At 46.4% G+C, this 17,511-nt stretch overlaps 1 protein-coding gene across 2 annotated transcripts in view; it reads right to left on the reverse strand.

The window, feature by feature from the left end:
• Window positions 1–17,511, reverse strand: part of Pgs1 (Phosphatidylglycerophosphate synthase 1) — a 29,183-nt gene that overhangs the window by 2,477 nt on the left and 9,195 nt on the right. For both annotated transcript variants that reach the window (XM_077670025.1, XM_077670026.1), the window contains exons 5-9: window positions 9,881–10,008; window positions 6,154–6,335; window positions 4,901–5,049; window positions 3,500–3,652; window positions 1,192–1,414 (exon numbers count right to left, since the gene is read on the reverse strand). In XM_077670025.1, coding sequence (XP_077526151.1) covers window positions 1,192–1,414; window positions 3,500–3,652; window positions 4,901–5,049; window positions 6,154–6,335; window positions 9,881–10,008 — 835 coding nt within the window. The remainder of the gene's footprint in view (window positions 1–1,191; window positions 1,415–3,499; window positions 3,653–4,900; window positions 5,050–6,153; window positions 6,336–9,880; window positions 10,009–17,511) is intronic.

Raw genomic sequence — 17,511 nt, forward strand, 5'->3', positions numbered from 1 at the left:
CAGTTAAAACTAACTGGTCCCAGCTGGGTCCAGCTAGAACCAACTAGACCCAACTGGGGATTTAACCATAAACACCCAGCGGGATTAGTGCGGAAAGTTGGGCAAGTCGGTACTGGGGTAACTGGGACATGTTTTCTAGTGCAAAAAAGACGGGAACTAAGAGAAGAATACAAATGGGACAAACGCTACCGTTTGTCCTGTCCGTATTCTTCTCTTAGTTCCCGTCCTTTCTGCACTAGAAAATATGTCCCAGTTAATCCAGTGGGACGTACCCAACTGGGGCATAAATAGACGTTCGGCAAAACTTGGCATAGCCTAGAATCATTTGGGTGGGATATACCCAACTTGGCTATGCACCGTGATGCTCTGCTAAACTTGGCGTGGCCTATAAACTTTTTTACAAATACTGTGCACATGCAGTGGGACGTACCAAACTGGGCCACAGATAGGCATCCCACAAAACTTCGTGTGGCCCACATACTTTTGGCAAAGACTGCACACCCAGGGGTACATTACCAACTGGACCACAAATGAACATCCTGCAAAACTTGGCGTGGCCTAAAAACTTTTGGCAGAGACTGCACACCCCGTGGAATGTACCCAACTAGGCCATAGATCTAGACAAACTTTCGGCAGAGACTGCACACCCAGTGCAGCGGGGCGTACCCAACTGGACCACAAATGAACATCCTGCAAAACTTGCCGTGGGCTAGAAACTTTTGGCAGAGACTGCACACCCAGTGGAATGTACCCAACTAGGCCGTTGATAGACAAATTTTTGGCAGAGACTGCGCACCCAGTGAAACGTACCCAGCTGGGCCACAAATAAACGTTCTGCACAAAACTTGGCGTGGCCTAGAAACTTTTGGCAGAGACTGCACACTGATTGGAACGTAGTCAACTGGGCCACAAATAAACATTCTGCACAAAACTTGCTGTGGCCTAGAAACTTTTGGCAGAAACTGCACACCCAGTGGAATGTACCCAACTAGGCCATAGGCAAACTTCTGGCGGAGACTGCACACCTAGTGGGACGTACCTAACTGGGCCACAAATAAGCATTCTGCACAAAACTTGGTGTGGCCTAGAAACTTTTGGCAAAGATTGTACACCCGGCTGGACGTGCTTAACTTGGCCACACGCATATGCGCACGCAGCAATCCTTCTAGAGACCTTAGAGAAAACCCTCACCGAAGTTGGGCGACCCCACGAGGGAGAGGCAGGGGAGCGGCTGGCCGTGTCTCCACAGCCAGAGGCCCTTGCCGTGGAAGGTCCAGTGGGGCCGCTCGTACTCCCCCACCTGCACGTGCTCTTGCTGCTTCGGCCCCACCCGCAGGAAGAACTGCCTCAGCAGGAGTGTGTACACTGTCGGGATGACCCCGCTGATGCCCTCCGCCCCGTAGAAGCCGTTCACCTGTTAAGGGGGATCACGGGAAATACACGACGACACAGCTGAGTCTGACAAGCTCTGACGAGCTCCTTCCCGTGCCCACAGTTTGTAAAAGTAGAAAACAGAATGAATTGAACTGAGTATGTGGCAAGACCAAAGACACTGAATTACATACCTGCTTTTCTAAATGCTCAAAGGGACACTGAAAGCAAAACTGAAGTTGGTTTAAAGGGGGATCACTGCTCTTAAAACAGCTTCCTTTTCATTTTTAAGTAAACTCTGTGAAACTTGTTAGCCTTGCTGCTTTTTTCCCCACTGATTTCAAATATGGCATTATTTTTTGAGTAAGTCAATCAGTTACCAAGATAGATTTGATTGATTGACTGATTGATTGATTGTAGGGTATAACGCGTCGACGCAGCACAGGCCATGAGGCGCGCCGTAGTGGGGGACTCCGGATTAATTTTGACCACCTGGGGATCTTTAACGTGCGCTGAAATCTCGTACACACGGGCGTTTTTGCTTTTTGCCTCCATCATAAAAGGGGCTGCTGCGGCTGGGAATCGAACCCGCATCCTTGTGCTCAGCAGCGCAATGCCTTAGCCACTGAGCCACTGTGGTGGGTGTTACCAAGGTAGAGATAATTAGCCATTTTTGGAGGAACAACAGACAAAACAGTGCTGGTCATTGAGCTGTAATCTTTATATTTTCCAATACTATGATCCCCGGTGAATACAATAAACGGAGCAGTTTTCTGATGCGTTGCTTGGAACTAATTTTACAGCTCATAAAACTTTGGTGCTTGAAATGGGCATCCGAAATGGTTCCTTGTCACTGGTGCCACCAAAGTTTAATAAGCTTACCACTTCCTCTGCCTCACCACCTATCTCAAAGCGCTCCCTCGATATCCTCCTCGACATATGATATCTCTCCTGAAAGGATGTCTTCCAAGCAATACAGCAGTGTTTAGCAGTGAAGTCGACGTTAAAGAAACTTTATGCACAGTGTTTCGTAGGGACGCATGTGGTCTTGAGGAGGTGTTTAATAAAATGACCTCATGCACTCATACTTTGACACTAGACTACTTATTATTGCCTCATAAAAAAAAATGTCTTCCCAACAAAGCATATGTGCCTCGCAGTGAAGCTAACTTTAACTAAAGCGACTTGATATAGATGGGGGTTTTTTGGTGGTGTGTAATAAAATCCCCTTCAGCCTTTTGACTCTGATATCAGGCTGCTTATGTAGCTCCTTAAAAAAGGTCATACAGTCGTGGGTGGTATAAGCTGGAACACTCTGCAGACAGTCGAAAGATACTGGTACAACGCTCATGCTGCAATGACGAGTTAATATGGTTACGATTGGTGTCCACTCCTCACTGTCTGGTTACCCTCCCTCACCTAGCTATTCTGCACCGTAATCTTGGGCAGGTCATACTGCGCAAACCTTTTGGTCGCACATCAATCACGCCCAGCTTTGACTGCTAAACAGTTAAAAAAAAAATTGGTGCAAGGCTGGAGAAGCAGCCGAACTGGGGCTACACGTAGCTTCTTGTGGTTTTGGTTCTGCTAGGACTTGCTAGGCTTCGCTACGTTTTGTCAAGTTTTATGATGTTCTTGCTAGGCTAGGCTAAGTGATGAGGGGTGAGGCCGAGTTAAGCCGGATTTCACACGGCCGTTCCGGTCAGTCGCTGTCAGCAGATCCCAGGGGAGGCTAGCTCATTCTGCGCCATTTTTTTTTTTGCGTTTTAGTAGCCCAAACAAAACTATCACCTTTAAAATGGTATTGTAAGGGATGCACATATGCACATGCTCCTTGTGCTCACTCAAGCAGGCGCGAAAGCTGGCTTCACTGCTACAACACCCTACGTGTGGTGGTGCACCCTTTACAGGTGGTGCAGTTCTTTCCTTGGTATTTTTTTCTGCTAACGCCACTGGATTAATCTCCAGCTTTTAAAGAGCTCCGCTGTTAAAGAGAAACCAAACACGACAAAACAGTCATTGGTTCCCACCAACTCCTTTACAGCTATTGTCAGCAACAGCCAACGTGGCACCCCAAATGTCTCGTCGCAACGACATACTAGCAAGACATGAGGCCATCCCACTTCACCTTGGGAGATGCGACGAGCAGGTCGAAACGTGACTTATGGTTGTTGAGGATGACGTTTGAGTACTGTTCAGTGAGGTTGAAGTAGCCCGTTGCGAGTCTCAGCGTCGATTCTGCCGGGGCTTGAGCGAGAAGCCGCTCCGTGACCTCTTGGTCCTGGGAAAGGAAGGCGGATGATGAAACAAGCATCCCCATTCATCATCATCATCACCACCAGCCTCTCTACACCCACTGCAAGGCAAGGGCCTCTCCCCTAAATCTCCACTTATCCCGGTCCTGTGCCAACTGCAACCAATTTACCCCCGCAAACTTGTTAATTTCACCTGCCCACCTAACTTTCTGCCGCCCCCTGCAACGTTTGCCTTCTCTATGGATCCCCTCTGTTTCCCTTAATGACCGACGGTTATCCTGCCTTCGCATTGCATGTCCTGCCCACGTCCATTTCTTCTTCTTAATTTCTACTCATATGTCCTGAATACACGTTTGTTCCCTCACCCACTCTGCTCTCTCGTCTCTTAACGTTACAACCATCTTCCGTTCCATTGCTCGCTGAGTCGTCCTCAGTTAAGTTGAACCATCTTAATGAGCCTCCAAGTTTCTGCTTCATAGGTGAATACGAGTAAGATGCAGCTGTCGTACATTTTCTTCTTCAGAGGCAATGGTAGGCTGCCATTCATTATCTGAGAATGCCCGTTGAATGCACTCCACCAAAATCCACATTCGACACAATCTACATCCAACATTACATGATCAAATAAGTTTTATACAGTTCACAAATGGAAGGCTTTGAAGGATTAAGATACAATCATAAAAGCCACGCATGACGAGCTGCCTAAAACCGCCCAAAACTGCTTTTCTTCCAATCTTTTTGAGGTGTGAAAATGCACCTAAATAAAAACCAAATTCCGCAGCTATATGTGCCCATTACAAATGTGGGTTACAAAAGATAAAATGAATATGGAATGAGCCAACTATAATGCTACAGAAGGGAAGACCTTCCTTCTCAGTTGACACATTCAAATCACATTCATACCTTGGAAACCAGCAGAAAGATTACCTGTATTCCCGTAATATAACTGCCGCTCAGGAAAAATTAAAGTAGAGCAACTCAAGCACATCCAACGTCTTATGATGAGAAGGATTTGTTCCGGCCATCAATATACATCGGCTCCTACCTTTGCAAAAAAAAAAAAAAAAAAAATTCCTTCTCTCAAGTGTCTAAGATTGCAGTTAGCTTCACACAAAATTATTTTTCGGTGGGGATTTCGTTAACTAATTAGCGAAATGCTTCCTCGACAAAATTTCGGGGACAAACATTTATTTGTTTCTATGACTGTGTGTCTCGTCGTTTTTAATTGTTGTGTACTGCGTCATCCGTTCTCCATTTGCGATGCACACACATACCTGGGTGATGCCCAGTGGAGCCATCTGGAGCAGAGGGAAGACCCAGGTGTCGGTGGCATTCTGCTTCGACGTGGGCGGTGCCTCCCCGCTAGGCCTGATGAGATCCGATAGTCGCTTGTTTGCCGCTGCCACAAACGCCTTCCTGTCCCCTGTGTGCAGACATTCGAAACATGGCCAGGGTGCTCACCCGGCAAAGAATGGAGAGCTGACAAAGACCGAGACTATCTGGGGCACAATGATGACTACAGGATAAATCACCACCACCATCGTCATCATCATCCCATCTACATCCACTGCAGGGCAAAGGCCTCTCCCACAGATTTCCAATTATCCCGGTCCTGTGCTAACTGCGACCAATTTATTCCAGCAAACTTCTTGATCTCATCTGCCCACCTAACTTTCTGCCGCCCCCTGCCAAGCTTGCCTTCTCTAGGGATCCACTCTGTTACCCTTAACGACCAACGGTTATGTTGCCTTCGCATTACATGTGCTGCCCACACCCATTTCTTCTCACTAATATGTCCTTCTACTAATGCCCTAATATGAGATAATAGGACAAAAATACAAATTCGTTATTTCCGTGTGCTCATTAGATTTGTGCCCTACACAATGTCAATACATTGCTCCGTAACCAACTAGCTCAACAGCACGTGTGAAATGCCCTTGAATATGGAGATGTCACTGACATCTGCGAAAGTGTAAGTTTGGTGTCGCCAAAGAGGTATTGAGCACATTAAAAAAAATTATGAATTTTTCTTCTGATGTGGTAGCCAGCTATAAAACTAGCAAAGCATAAACACGTTTCCCAATCTGTCAAAAAAATGTGTGTACACACTATTTTTGTGTGTGTGTGTGTGTGGCTATCGGAGCTTAAAAAAAAAAAAGAAGCATCCATTGCCTCTTTCACAAATACAGTAAAATTAAGAAATGAAGAAATTCGTGATCTAATTATGGCATCAATACGGCTAGACTCATATTCCTTACAGTGCACACAATATTAAACACACCCACTGACTAATATCTGCTTTCACTTTGCAGTAATTAACAGGATTTCATTTGGTGCGCAAAGAGCATGAGCTGTTTCAACGACCGCTTTCCCCCTCAATGACGTGTTTTCCCAAGTGGGTTCTTCAAAAATTTCACCAGAGAACAGTGCCAGCATTGCAGTCATCAAGCTGTGCTTGGAACAGCTGATGGTCACAGAATTTCTGAGTTGCCGACCGCTGCATACGATATGTACGATATGCACGTACCTCTGAAAGGATGGATGTTGAACCCTGGGTGGACGGTGACCGAGTTGTCACCTTGAAGTTGCAGTGAGAAAGAGGAAACCGTCTGGACGACGCGTTCGAAGTAGTTGGCCAATTGTGGGCAGTTCCGGAATACCACGTACCGGTCTTGCCGGTTCCTGAAGTACTGATCGCTAAGGTTAGCCCTGGTTGAGAGAAAAAGAAAATGCAAATCACTGTCAATGAAGGGTGTAACAAAATCCTAACTTTCACGCCTTGCACAATATAGCAGATACCATAGTACAGTTGAACCTGGTTATAAAAAACACATCATGATACAGTGAATTATCGACTATATAGCGGACTGAATACAAACTTTGGTTGGTCACACTTTATTTCAATGACACTACCTAATTCCTTTACAATGAAACTGAAACCATGAGAGCCACATGCGATATTGGATATAACGAAGAAATACTTCACCAAGAGTCTGACAAGCTACTTGGAAAAAAAAAACCCTGTCCAAAACTGCAGAACTGTAAAGGTCCTTTGTTCACAGACACTGTTGAAAACTTCATGCTGCTCAGTGCTGCGAGTAGCCACCAGATGAACATCACATCCTTCATCAAATAAATAAGGACGCAGGCCTGTTTTGTGAAGTGAACTTTGTTCTGTTGTGATTTCACGTACTCATGTTCCGGTTGATGTAGGTTGAAATACAACAAGGAAAAGGTAAGGGTTACCTTGCTTTTGGTGATTCGAGGCCTAAAAAATGCATTTCTGTATCCAGGATTTTTGCGCGAGCCAGATTGCCGATTCGTTATAGCCAATGTTCACCTCTACTGTTACAACGAATATTGGATATAACGAACTAATTTGCTGTCCCAATACTACTTCTTTATACGCCTCGAGATTCGCGATCGCTGCGCCGCCTGCCGCCGCTTGTCCGCGGCGTTTGCGGGATTAGCGCTGCGTGGCTGATAGGTGGTCATGCAGTGTTTTGGTTCTCTTTCGCTTCTCTTTGCCTTTCCGCGCACTAAACAACTTGTTATGGGGACGTATGTAAGCTAACTGCACGTTTAGCGCACTTAAAAAAAACAGCTGCGTCTTGGTATCGCTCTAACGCCACCAAAAGCTGCCCGGGGAGGCGGTTCTGCGCGCTTCTTGGCTGCTCTTGCGGGCGTCGGCGACGGCAGCAGCATATCACCGCGGTCACCTTCGAACACGTCAGCACAAGTGAATTCTATTTATTGTCGCCTCGTTTAGACCTGATATTGGCACTGTAAGAGCTTGGTTCGTTTTGCAGCGCAGATAACAAATGCGGCTTTGCTTCGAATATGCACGTCGTAGAAAAATATGTTTCGGGGATGTGATAACCCAATAGCTGACAAAAACTTGGGCCTTTTATGGGAGTATAAGCCACGCGAAAATGTTAAGTACACTCAAAGGCTGTGCATTGTCAGATATGTGCCCACTCATGCCTTATAGTAAGAACCAAGGTATATGTTAATGAAACACGGGAAAATGAATGGTCTGCAAGTCAGGAATGAATAGAATAGTCGTACGGGAATGAAAAAAAAACAAAAAACAAGTGCAGCCTCTGAAATCCTAAAGACGTTTGTTTGAGCAAGGTAGTATTCACCAGACCAACTACATGCGAAATGCACTATTTCGCTAGAAATGGGGGGGGGGGGGGGGGGTGAGGAGGAGGACGCTCAACTATCGTTGTTTACAAATGCGGAGCGAAATCAACGAATTAACGTTTTACTAATCACACGAACACACAAGCTGCGTGTTCACTTTTCGTTTGTCTTTCGCCTTCAACGAACGGCTGATCACTCGGCGCACGCATTTTTTGAAGAATACAGGGTAGGCAGTTCACAAGCGATACGAGGTGTCGTTGGAAGAGTTGATTGATTGATTTCAGGGTTCAACGCGCCGACGAAACGGAGACGATGAGGCACGCCGTAGTAGAGGGCTCCGGATTAATTTTGACCACCTGGAGATCCTTAACGTGCGCCGAAATCTCGTACACACGGCCTCGTTGGAAGAGTGTCGTATCTGATAAGAGTCTCTGATTTCGGTTTATGCTAGATGCTGCAGTCTCCCTGTATCATATGACGATGTTTCGAAAAAGAGTTTGGACACGGACGCGGATTACTCTATAAGCCCATCTTCGCGCTTCTGTGGAGGATAAATGTAACAGATGAATCTTTGCGAGCGCTCACCTCGGGACAAGACGACACATCATTAAATTTGTCGTCGTGTGCTGACTCCGGAGTGTAATGTTGCATTATCCATCGTACTTCTTTGGTACAATGTTTGTGAAATTTATGCCGCATTGGCTTGTTCATTGTACTGATCAATATCTGATATGTGATATTGGCAGGCGTAACTTGCGTGCTGTCAGGTATGAGTGCTCCGCTGGATTTTGTAAGTGCACAAAGTCGATTTACATCATAGTGTGTATGGCCGCTACATGACCATCGGAGGAAACACTGCTTACGGAGACACTGCCACTAAATTTCAGGGCAGCGGAATTGAAATCAGCTGCATGCAAATGCTGGCTTCGGGACGCCGGCCTGTGACACACGCCCGGCGCTCATATACATCTCACTAAGATCGCGTCATAAACGTTTATACTGTCGTGAACACACCACGCTTGCAAACAGAGTGCCTGCTCCACGTTATTCGGTATTTCGAACGCGGACAAACGGTAAATCGCTGTCTTGAAGGAGCCCCAAAAGCAACGGCGACAGAGGGGAGCGGGCCGGGGACTCCCGCGCTCGCTTTCGAAACGGGCCGCTAGGGGGATTTCAGTGGCGCCCCTACAGGCCGCGCTCGAGGCGTATAACCAGCTTCAACTGTATCCACTAGTGGACACTACTGCATAGTAGTTGATCTTTCCAACACAACTGTTTCAATCACCAATCATGCATTGTTCCTCAAACATCATCTGTCTTTGTACATGTGCATATATATATGTACTGCAGCCTTCTTGCTTTTTTTTACCCCGAGAATTGCTGCCATGTGTAGTGCGCATGCTTTTTGCACCACTTGTTTGCACAACTCTTGCATTTCTACACCTTTGCACCAGACACTATTTTTGTAACTACAGCAATTGTTTCTTCCATGCTGATTTCATTGACTGATTATGAGGTTTAGCGTGCCAACGCAACGCAGGCGATGATGCACACTGTAGTGGAGGGCTCCGGATTAATTTTGACCGCCTGGGGATTCTTTAACGTGCGCCGAAATCTCGAACACGCGCGCATTTCTGCTTTTACCCTCCATCAGAAAAGCAGCCACCGCGGTTGGGAATTGAACCCACGTTCCAGCCGAACAACAACAACAACAACAACAACAACAAAAAACAACTGGAGGTCTATTTGGACCTGCTGTAAACACAACTGGTTCATTTAAAACCAATTTCAAATGCAAATGGTTCCAATTGTCCGATTGGGCCTCAATTTTTTTTTTCTTCAGCTGGTGAACTTAGCAGCATAACAATACAGTAACTTTTGTTCCACACTACCTCTTCTGTTATTTTGTATTTACATTACGTTACGACATTGTATAGTTTTATACCACGTTGCTTCTGTTAAATTTGCGTTATTGCTTTTCTCAGTCCCCTTACTCAACGTCTCTATGGTAACCTGTAAAGTAATGTGAATAAATCAATAAAATAAATAGCGGCTGCCATAGTCTACGCTTATAATAATAGGTTAGCGGCAAGCCAGAGCAAACTCACCCACTCAAGATGAGCGTATCGTCGAAGAGGTACACTTTGAGGTGACTCAGTCCAAGGGTTTCGTTCCACCGTTCTGGAAGCAGCCACCGTACAAGGCCACGTAGTCGAGGACTGTGATACAGCGCCACCTGTAAATCAAATTCAAATAACGCTTTTTCAGTTTTGTTGCGCTAGAGCTACACCTGTGAGGTCCGTCGCAGCAGAGGGCCACACGTTAATTGCAGACCAGACTGTCAGCACGTGTGCAAAGTCTCAGGAGCATGAGCATTTTCACATTTTGCCTCCGGAAAAATAAAATAAAAATAAATAAAAAACGGTGACCTTGTGCTTAGTGGTCTTAAAGTGGTCATGCAGACAAAACACAAGTTTGGTTCATTCGAAAGATTGCCTCGTTAGAATTGTACTGACACCCCTTATAACGCAGACTTCGCCCAAATAAGCTATATAATCAGGAAAAAAAGGGAACGGCCATGTGACCCACCAGTCCAATCCCCGCAACAGAACCTATGATGTCATATGTGCTCAGTTGTGTGATTGGCTGAGGCCGGCAAAAGCAGACGCAAATTATTCAGGGCTTACGAGCTTTCTGAATGAGCCATTTGGGCCTAAATGTAATGCATACTCGTTTTACAGCAATAAGACTGGTGGGGTAAACAATGAAAGTTATGAAAATACCGTAAGCATATAGGTAAGTACCGGTGCACACTGCTATTGGTACTGGGCGCACTATGCTTGTTTTAGCTGCACAGTAGTCCACCATTTCGGAGTTGTAACAGAACGACACTGGCCTATTGGCGTAAACGACGTTGTCTTACGTGATCCCGTTTGTCAACCCCATACCCCATGTTTCACGAAACAATTAGTACTACTTTCTACCTGAACAAAAATACTTCAGGTGCAAATACGATCAAAAACAAAGCAACGGCGGACAACGGTCCCCGGCTCCGTACGGTAGCGCCATCTCGGAGGACTGATAAGCAAGGCTGCAGAGCCTAATGATGCACTGGAAGTTCGTTTGAATACCCGCCCCTGTGACCTCATCGCAGACGTCACGAAAACACACAATTTGGCGGGAGAATCAAAATTGTAACCTCAATTGATTAATTTCACAGTGAATACAGCATCGTTTGCTGCTGGACAAGCGCTGGGGGCACTATATAAAACAAACTTGTATTTTGCCTGCATGGGCCTTTTAAAGAGGTTGTGAAGACAAAATACAAGTTTTGGTTCATTGGAAACACTGCTTTATTGTCCTGATAACCTTGACACCAATTTTATCGCAAACTTCCGACAAACAACCGAGATATTGAGAGAAACAGATAAAGTAGTGACCACTCCAACACCACTCTCCATTTATTTTTTAATGACGTCACAGACTGTTGTTTGTGCCAGGGTGTCGAACCGGTATTTTTTCTGGTTCGGTTCGGGTTCGGGTTCAGGCCTTTCGGGTTCGGTTCGGGTTCAGTTCCGGCGCACCATTCTGTTCCGGTTCGAACCGGTTCGAACCGGTTCAAACGGGTTCGAACGGGTTCGGAGAAAAAAAAAAAGCAAGCGTGTTTTGTTCTGTTCATTTTTTGTGCTAGTGTTTTGTTTCCTTGTCAGGTTTCCTTGTCAAAAACGAAGCCATAATGTAGGTTTTTTTGTGCAAGTGTTTTGTTTTGGCCAAAAATAAGTAACCCTGCAACACTTTTTTCAACTTTGTTCGAAATCTTGAATGCTTGCAGAAAGTAGTCAACCAACACATCAGGGAGTCGGAAAGTCCCTCTTAGGAGTCGGAAAGTACTTAGATCAGGGAGTCGGAAAGTCCCTCAGACAAAAAGTACTGCTCTGTCCCCGTCAGATAACTTACAAACTTGCTTGAAATACTTTTCTTTCTTCCCCAGTCTTGGCGTTCTTCTACCGCTGGAATGACGTCATTACAGCGATGTAGCGGCTAATTGCCGGCTTTCCTTAAGTTGCGACATTAAAATGAAACCACAACAGCGAAGCAGAAACGGAAGGCGTATCTGCTGGGACGAGCAAATCCCGCACTGCTCCTCTGTGCTGGCAATAGCTATAACTTTTGCAGTGTTTCCAGATGCGAAGATAAGAGTGAGAGCGTTGATCTAAAGTGTTGAAGAGTTCCTTTAACTGTAAAATGTACTGCAAAATGTTTTCTATAGTAGGTCTACGATTACAACATTAACTGAAGCGAAATGAAAAATTCGCTCGGACACATAAGACTGCGTATTTGTATGAATTTGAAAGCCCCGCTTTTTATGGACGCAAGTTTATTTTTATTGATTTAGTTTCTTTCATTTTTATAATTTAATTTAATTTATTCTTGGATCATAACACTGCAGTTTTATACCCCGCAGTTGTTTTCTTGAGGAAGAAAATGACGGACGATTACGACACTCGCTAATGCGAAATTTGAGTGAAGCGCGAACTGTAGTCTTCTCGACGACGGCGCATAGATGCTGTGCCTCAGGAAGTGGTCGCGTCATCAGCTAATGCACGACGGCGCGCGGCATACTCTGTCGTTATCTCGTAAGGGGTCGCCACTGGGAAGCACGTCTCGCACGGTCACGGAATTACGCCTACCCCTTACACTTTCGTCATACTTGCAACCTCCGTTTTCCTGCCAGCTCTATCTTCGGTGGCGTCTTCCTTCTCTCGGTTACAACGAGTCCAACGCTGAGGGACTACGCGAAACCACAGGAGCGGGTGCTTAAGGGCTGCGCTTTAACGCATGGCTCTATGTAGCCGCTGTGCAGCCATGTGATCCACTCCCTTCGCCGACAAGTGACGGGCCGCACATCGTCTCCAAATAATGCGTTCTCGCCACAGTCTTCTGGAAGGCAAACAGGTAGCCTCCTGACCAGTGGGCAGCACACTGGTGCCTCCGACGCCTCCCCCTCAATGCATCTTCGCCAGAATCTTCTGGTAATGGGCAGCCTCCCTGCAGACTGCCTAATGCCCCGTCCTACTAAGCAGACGACCCGTCCGTCCACAATCGTTTTAACGCGTACCATTCTTTGCCCACAGCAAGGACCGTGTAACCCCCTTCATTTCCGCAAAAATACCGATTTCGCGGGAGTTCCACCTGTAATCGCTATAATAGACCCTATGTGAAATTGCTTGGTGATCTAGCAACACTGATGTAAACAAGACCGTCCGCCATATTGGTACGGGCGATGATAGCGAAGTCTCTTATTGTTTACTGTGGAAGAGTAGGTTACGGTGACGCGGTATGGCTCAAACTGGACTCCGTTTTCCGGGTCCCGACCACGGATTGTGGGCGAAGGACTCGTCTGCGCTGCCGACTGTGACTGAGGACTCATACCACTCGTGGTGCCGTGCCAAAGACCCATCCGAGCGGCAGCGGAGCAGGGCATGCCGCCTAGCCACCGAGCCGCATTGCTCGCCTTCATCGGTGCGGACAAACACGTGCGACTCGCAGTAAGTAAATCTTTGTTTTTTCCTTGACCCGAGTTAACCGGTATGAGCATTTGTATAGCACTTTGTTCACCGTTGTTTACCATGCAAATGTGTAGCGGGGACCCTGTTGCAGTAACCCTGAAAGAGGAAAGCGACAATCGCCAGACCGTGCCGCTAGTGGGTGGATTGAAACGGCGTACATAGAATTTACGGGATTATTTTTGGCGAAGATGTTTACGGAAAGGTTGCGGCCGTTTTCCGTGACGGTCGTCCGCCCGCGCGTTTGCCGCAAAGCATTCGTGCTTTGCGGCGAAGTCAACTACAAAAGTGCACATGCGCGTTGAATTTTCTGTTTTGTGTGTGTTTTCATTATTTATTGCGCATGTCCTGCCGCAAAAATCTGTTTGTGCGTCTGGCTTGTCCTTTTTTGGCAGTGGGGTGGTTGTGGTAGTTTCTAAAGCGCATGTTTTGAGTGTGCCCGAACAGATAATACCGTAAAACCTCGTTAGCTCGAACTCACTGAACTAAAATTTTTTTTTTAAATTCGATGGGTCATCGGTATAGCCCGAATGTTTACCTGTTTATCTAGAAAGTTTTTGAAAGTAATTTCCACATAATCATAATATTGCTTGCTTAAGTTATGACGAACACGAATATGCGGGTACTGGTATCATTACCCGCGGTGAGGTTTATAAATGTTAAACTTCCTTCTCTTGAAAGTACATTAACAAAGCATGCAGCGATACTTGCACGCTTGAACTTGAAAAACAATTTTGACATCATTGCTGTCATCATTGCTGACTTTCTGCTCTGTCCCTTTAGCATAAACTGTAGCGGACTAGTCCTGTTCTTCCCTGAGTGCTATTTACTGTTACTCTGTCTGTTCTTGCAGGTTGAGCCTTATCCATGTGGTCAGCAGCTGCTTTCGCTCCCAAAGAAAAATTGGCCGGCCCTATGTTGTGTGTCTCACCTCTGAGACGGACAGTAGGGAGATTGTGGAGGCAGCGTGCGAGTGCCCGGCGGGTTGCAGTAGAGCATGCAGTCACATCCTGGCGGCTGTGCACCTACTCTTCCTCTTGCAAGCCCAAGGTTTTAAAGAGGCGCCACCGGAGCTTGCGTGCACAGCTGCCACAACAGTGGGGACGTCTGAGACAGCAGGGCATCAAGCCAGCGAGTGTCCAAGACATTGACTGGAGAAGCCCGCAAGAAAATGGCCCCTCCCTTCCCTTGCCATTGCGTCTGTTCGGCGCACGTCGAGTGCAGGAGCAATGCGAGCAGCAATAAAGTGCCGTGCAAGCGCTTGGGAGAAAACTTGGTAGCCTTTGGAATGGGTTTTTTGCCTCAGTTTTGCTGGCCTCACCCCCCACGGTAACAGAAACAAGGACAAGGACTGGCATGGCACCTGGAGGGTCACCTATGAGCTACCAGCAAGCATTCAAGCCACATCACGCCGTGGTCATCTCACGAGCACGCAGAGGCTGGGCAACGTCGTGTTTACTAGACCGCTGCATGCAGGGGTGCGCGAATGCTTCCCTTTGTTCCATTTATATCCACAGTTTGCTATACTGCACGCGTTATAAATCAGCGAAGTATTTTAATCTACTGGGATTTTCACTGTGGATACAAAAAAAGCAAAAGCACTCAAGCTGATGCGCGGCAGACTGATGCAACCCTGGCCGTCTTTTTTTTATGTATACTTGAAAATTGCCTCAGCTACCTACATCAATGGCCACTATCATTACGTCGGAGGTAAGCATGCCGTATGTGATAAACTAGAGGAGTGAGTGTGTATTTTAGTCGCAAAATATTAGGCAGTAAATACATCGTGGCTGAAATGACAATGGGCAACAAGTTAACTTGACGTAAACAAACCTGTCAGCCCGGAAAATCGGGAACCAAGTGCAGAAACTCGAATTTTTCAACGTCAGATCATCATAAAACAGTGTACGCCACTTCCGCAACGACACGCGGCTAAATGCACCGAAAAGAAACTAACAACATACTCTAATACCGTGCGCGCCCGCCACAGAGGAAATTTTCAACCGCGCCGTGACGGCGTAGTGCGGCAAGAAAAGTTTACAGCCCTAGGTAAGATAAAGGCTCGTGTAGGGGCTAAGCGGTACCATTTAACAATGAAATGAAGCGGGCGTAGAGCCACAGGGACGAGTGAAGAAATAAAGTCTAATTTTGACAACGTGTGGTACTGTTTCCCCGCTCGAGCGCCTCTGTCAGTCATAAATAGGTGACTGACAGCGGACGCTCAGGCTTCATTTAGAATACAAAGGCTGAACCACGGAACTCCAACGCAGCTGTATTTTTCATCCGTACAGCGACTACGAAATCCCGCGCTTAGCGAACCAATGACAAATATTCGCTCCCAGCGCACCGCGCCCAGCGTGTCACAAAGGTTGCTCGCGCCGGCATAGTTCGCGTCAGAAAGTTCGTTCAAGAGCGTGGAACTTTACGTGCCTTTTCTCCATCTGGACCGGTATTTCCTCGTTGCGTGCACTGCCGCACGCAGCAATGCTCCGGCATTGTAGTCCATCACCAAGAGCGGTCAATGCCCGCCTTCCATGTTTTGCTACTTGGTTTCGGTTTCAAACGACCGTACCAAAATGGCGGATCTAGTTACCGGAGTCGACGTGAGATGGCGGGGCGCATTTTGCATAGGGTCTATAGCGTAAATGGAGATAACTGGTCGCACAAAATTTCTGAAAAACTAAAAAATAAAAAAAGTAATAACCGAAACTGGCAAACTGTGTGACACCCTGCATTTACACAATAATGACGATTATTAGAAATTTACACCTGTAATCGTTATATAGGGCAAATGGAGATAATTAGTCGAACAAAATTTATAAATGTAAAAAATAAAAAAATGTAAAATAATTGCGGAAACTGGCGAACCGTGTAACACCCTGCATTTCCGCAATAAGGCAGATTTCGCGAGTTACAAATGTAATCGTTATAATGGCGCAAATAGAAATAATTGGTCGAACAAAATTTTGAACAACTATAAAATAAGAAAAATATTAAGCAATTAAGGAAAATTGGAAACCGTATAACTGCCTGCATTTCTACAATAATGGATATTTCGCGAATATTATATTTGTAATTATAGCAGCGTCACTTGAGAGAATTGGTCGGACAGGATTTATAAAAACCAAAAAATTGGCTGTAGAAACTAACACTGAGGACAAGCGGCGTAGGAATGCTACGCATTAGTAGATAATTGTTTGAATTTCTGCAGAAATTTTTTTGTACCCTGGAGTGTCGCCATGGTACAGTATTTTGCGTCTCCGCCGCCTCCCCCCTCCGCCCGGGCGTCTCGTGGCGGGCCGCCCCTCGTCCCGAAATCACGCATCCTCGCAGAAATCGCCTGCCTGGCAGGCAGCCAGGCAGGCAGGTAGTTTACTGGCGAGCGGGAAGCCTTTTTGGCGCGCAGGAGAGCCTGAGCGCCCAACATCTTTTTTGGTTCTACCAAATGTCTAGGCACGCACGCGCGCATGCACCCCTGTTTCCGCACAATGAGGCAAATAATTTTGCCTTTAAATAAATTGATTGGTCTGCTACGCTTTTCATGTACCCCTTGTTTCAACGGCGCTTTAGCTTTAACACGAAATCATTAGCACTGCTAGAAGTCGAAAACAGTCCCGCGTCGGCGTCAACCTTCGACTGTCCAGCGTGGCTGGTGGCGTTTAAAGCGATTTCCTTCTGCTCATCTTTCGTATGCTAACGTACCAGTTAGAAAGAAAGAACTGCTTTAATGACTCATTGGACGCCGTGTACAGGATGGCATTAGATAGGGAATCACCGGAGATAGGAACTTACTACATGGCACTTCAGCGACAGGTGAGAGCGGTTGGGCTCTACGAAAGATAATAGCTGAGTGAAGTCACAAGCAGCAGTAAATATCCCTCGGAGAGAGAGGGAAAATGAACTTTAAATAAATCGAGGAAAAGTTTCAGATTTCAGAGAGGTGTCCTCATTCGAGGGGTAGAGTCGACAGTCGTTTTCATCAAGAGAAACTGATCTTCCAGGCCGGAGCTGGCCAAGGCTTTCTCCCAAATCTTTATGGAAACGTGTAGGTTGGATGGATCTAGGGTGGACTTGCCGCAGCCGCCTACTGTGTGTGTGAGGTTCCCAGGCTCCCCACGGAAGCGACGAAATGGAGAGAATTGTGTCCCGTCAAAGAGGTGAAGACTGGTGAT

Source organism: Haemaphysalis longicornis, unplaced genomic scaffold, assembly GCF_048455015.1.
Source record: "Haemaphysalis longicornis isolate Haplotype H1 unplaced genomic scaffold, Haemaphysalis longicornis Haplotype H1 scaffold_5, whole genome shotgun sequence".
NCBI classification, from domain to species: Eukaryota; Metazoa; Arthropoda; class Arachnida; order Ixodida; family Ixodidae; genus Haemaphysalis; species Haemaphysalis longicornis.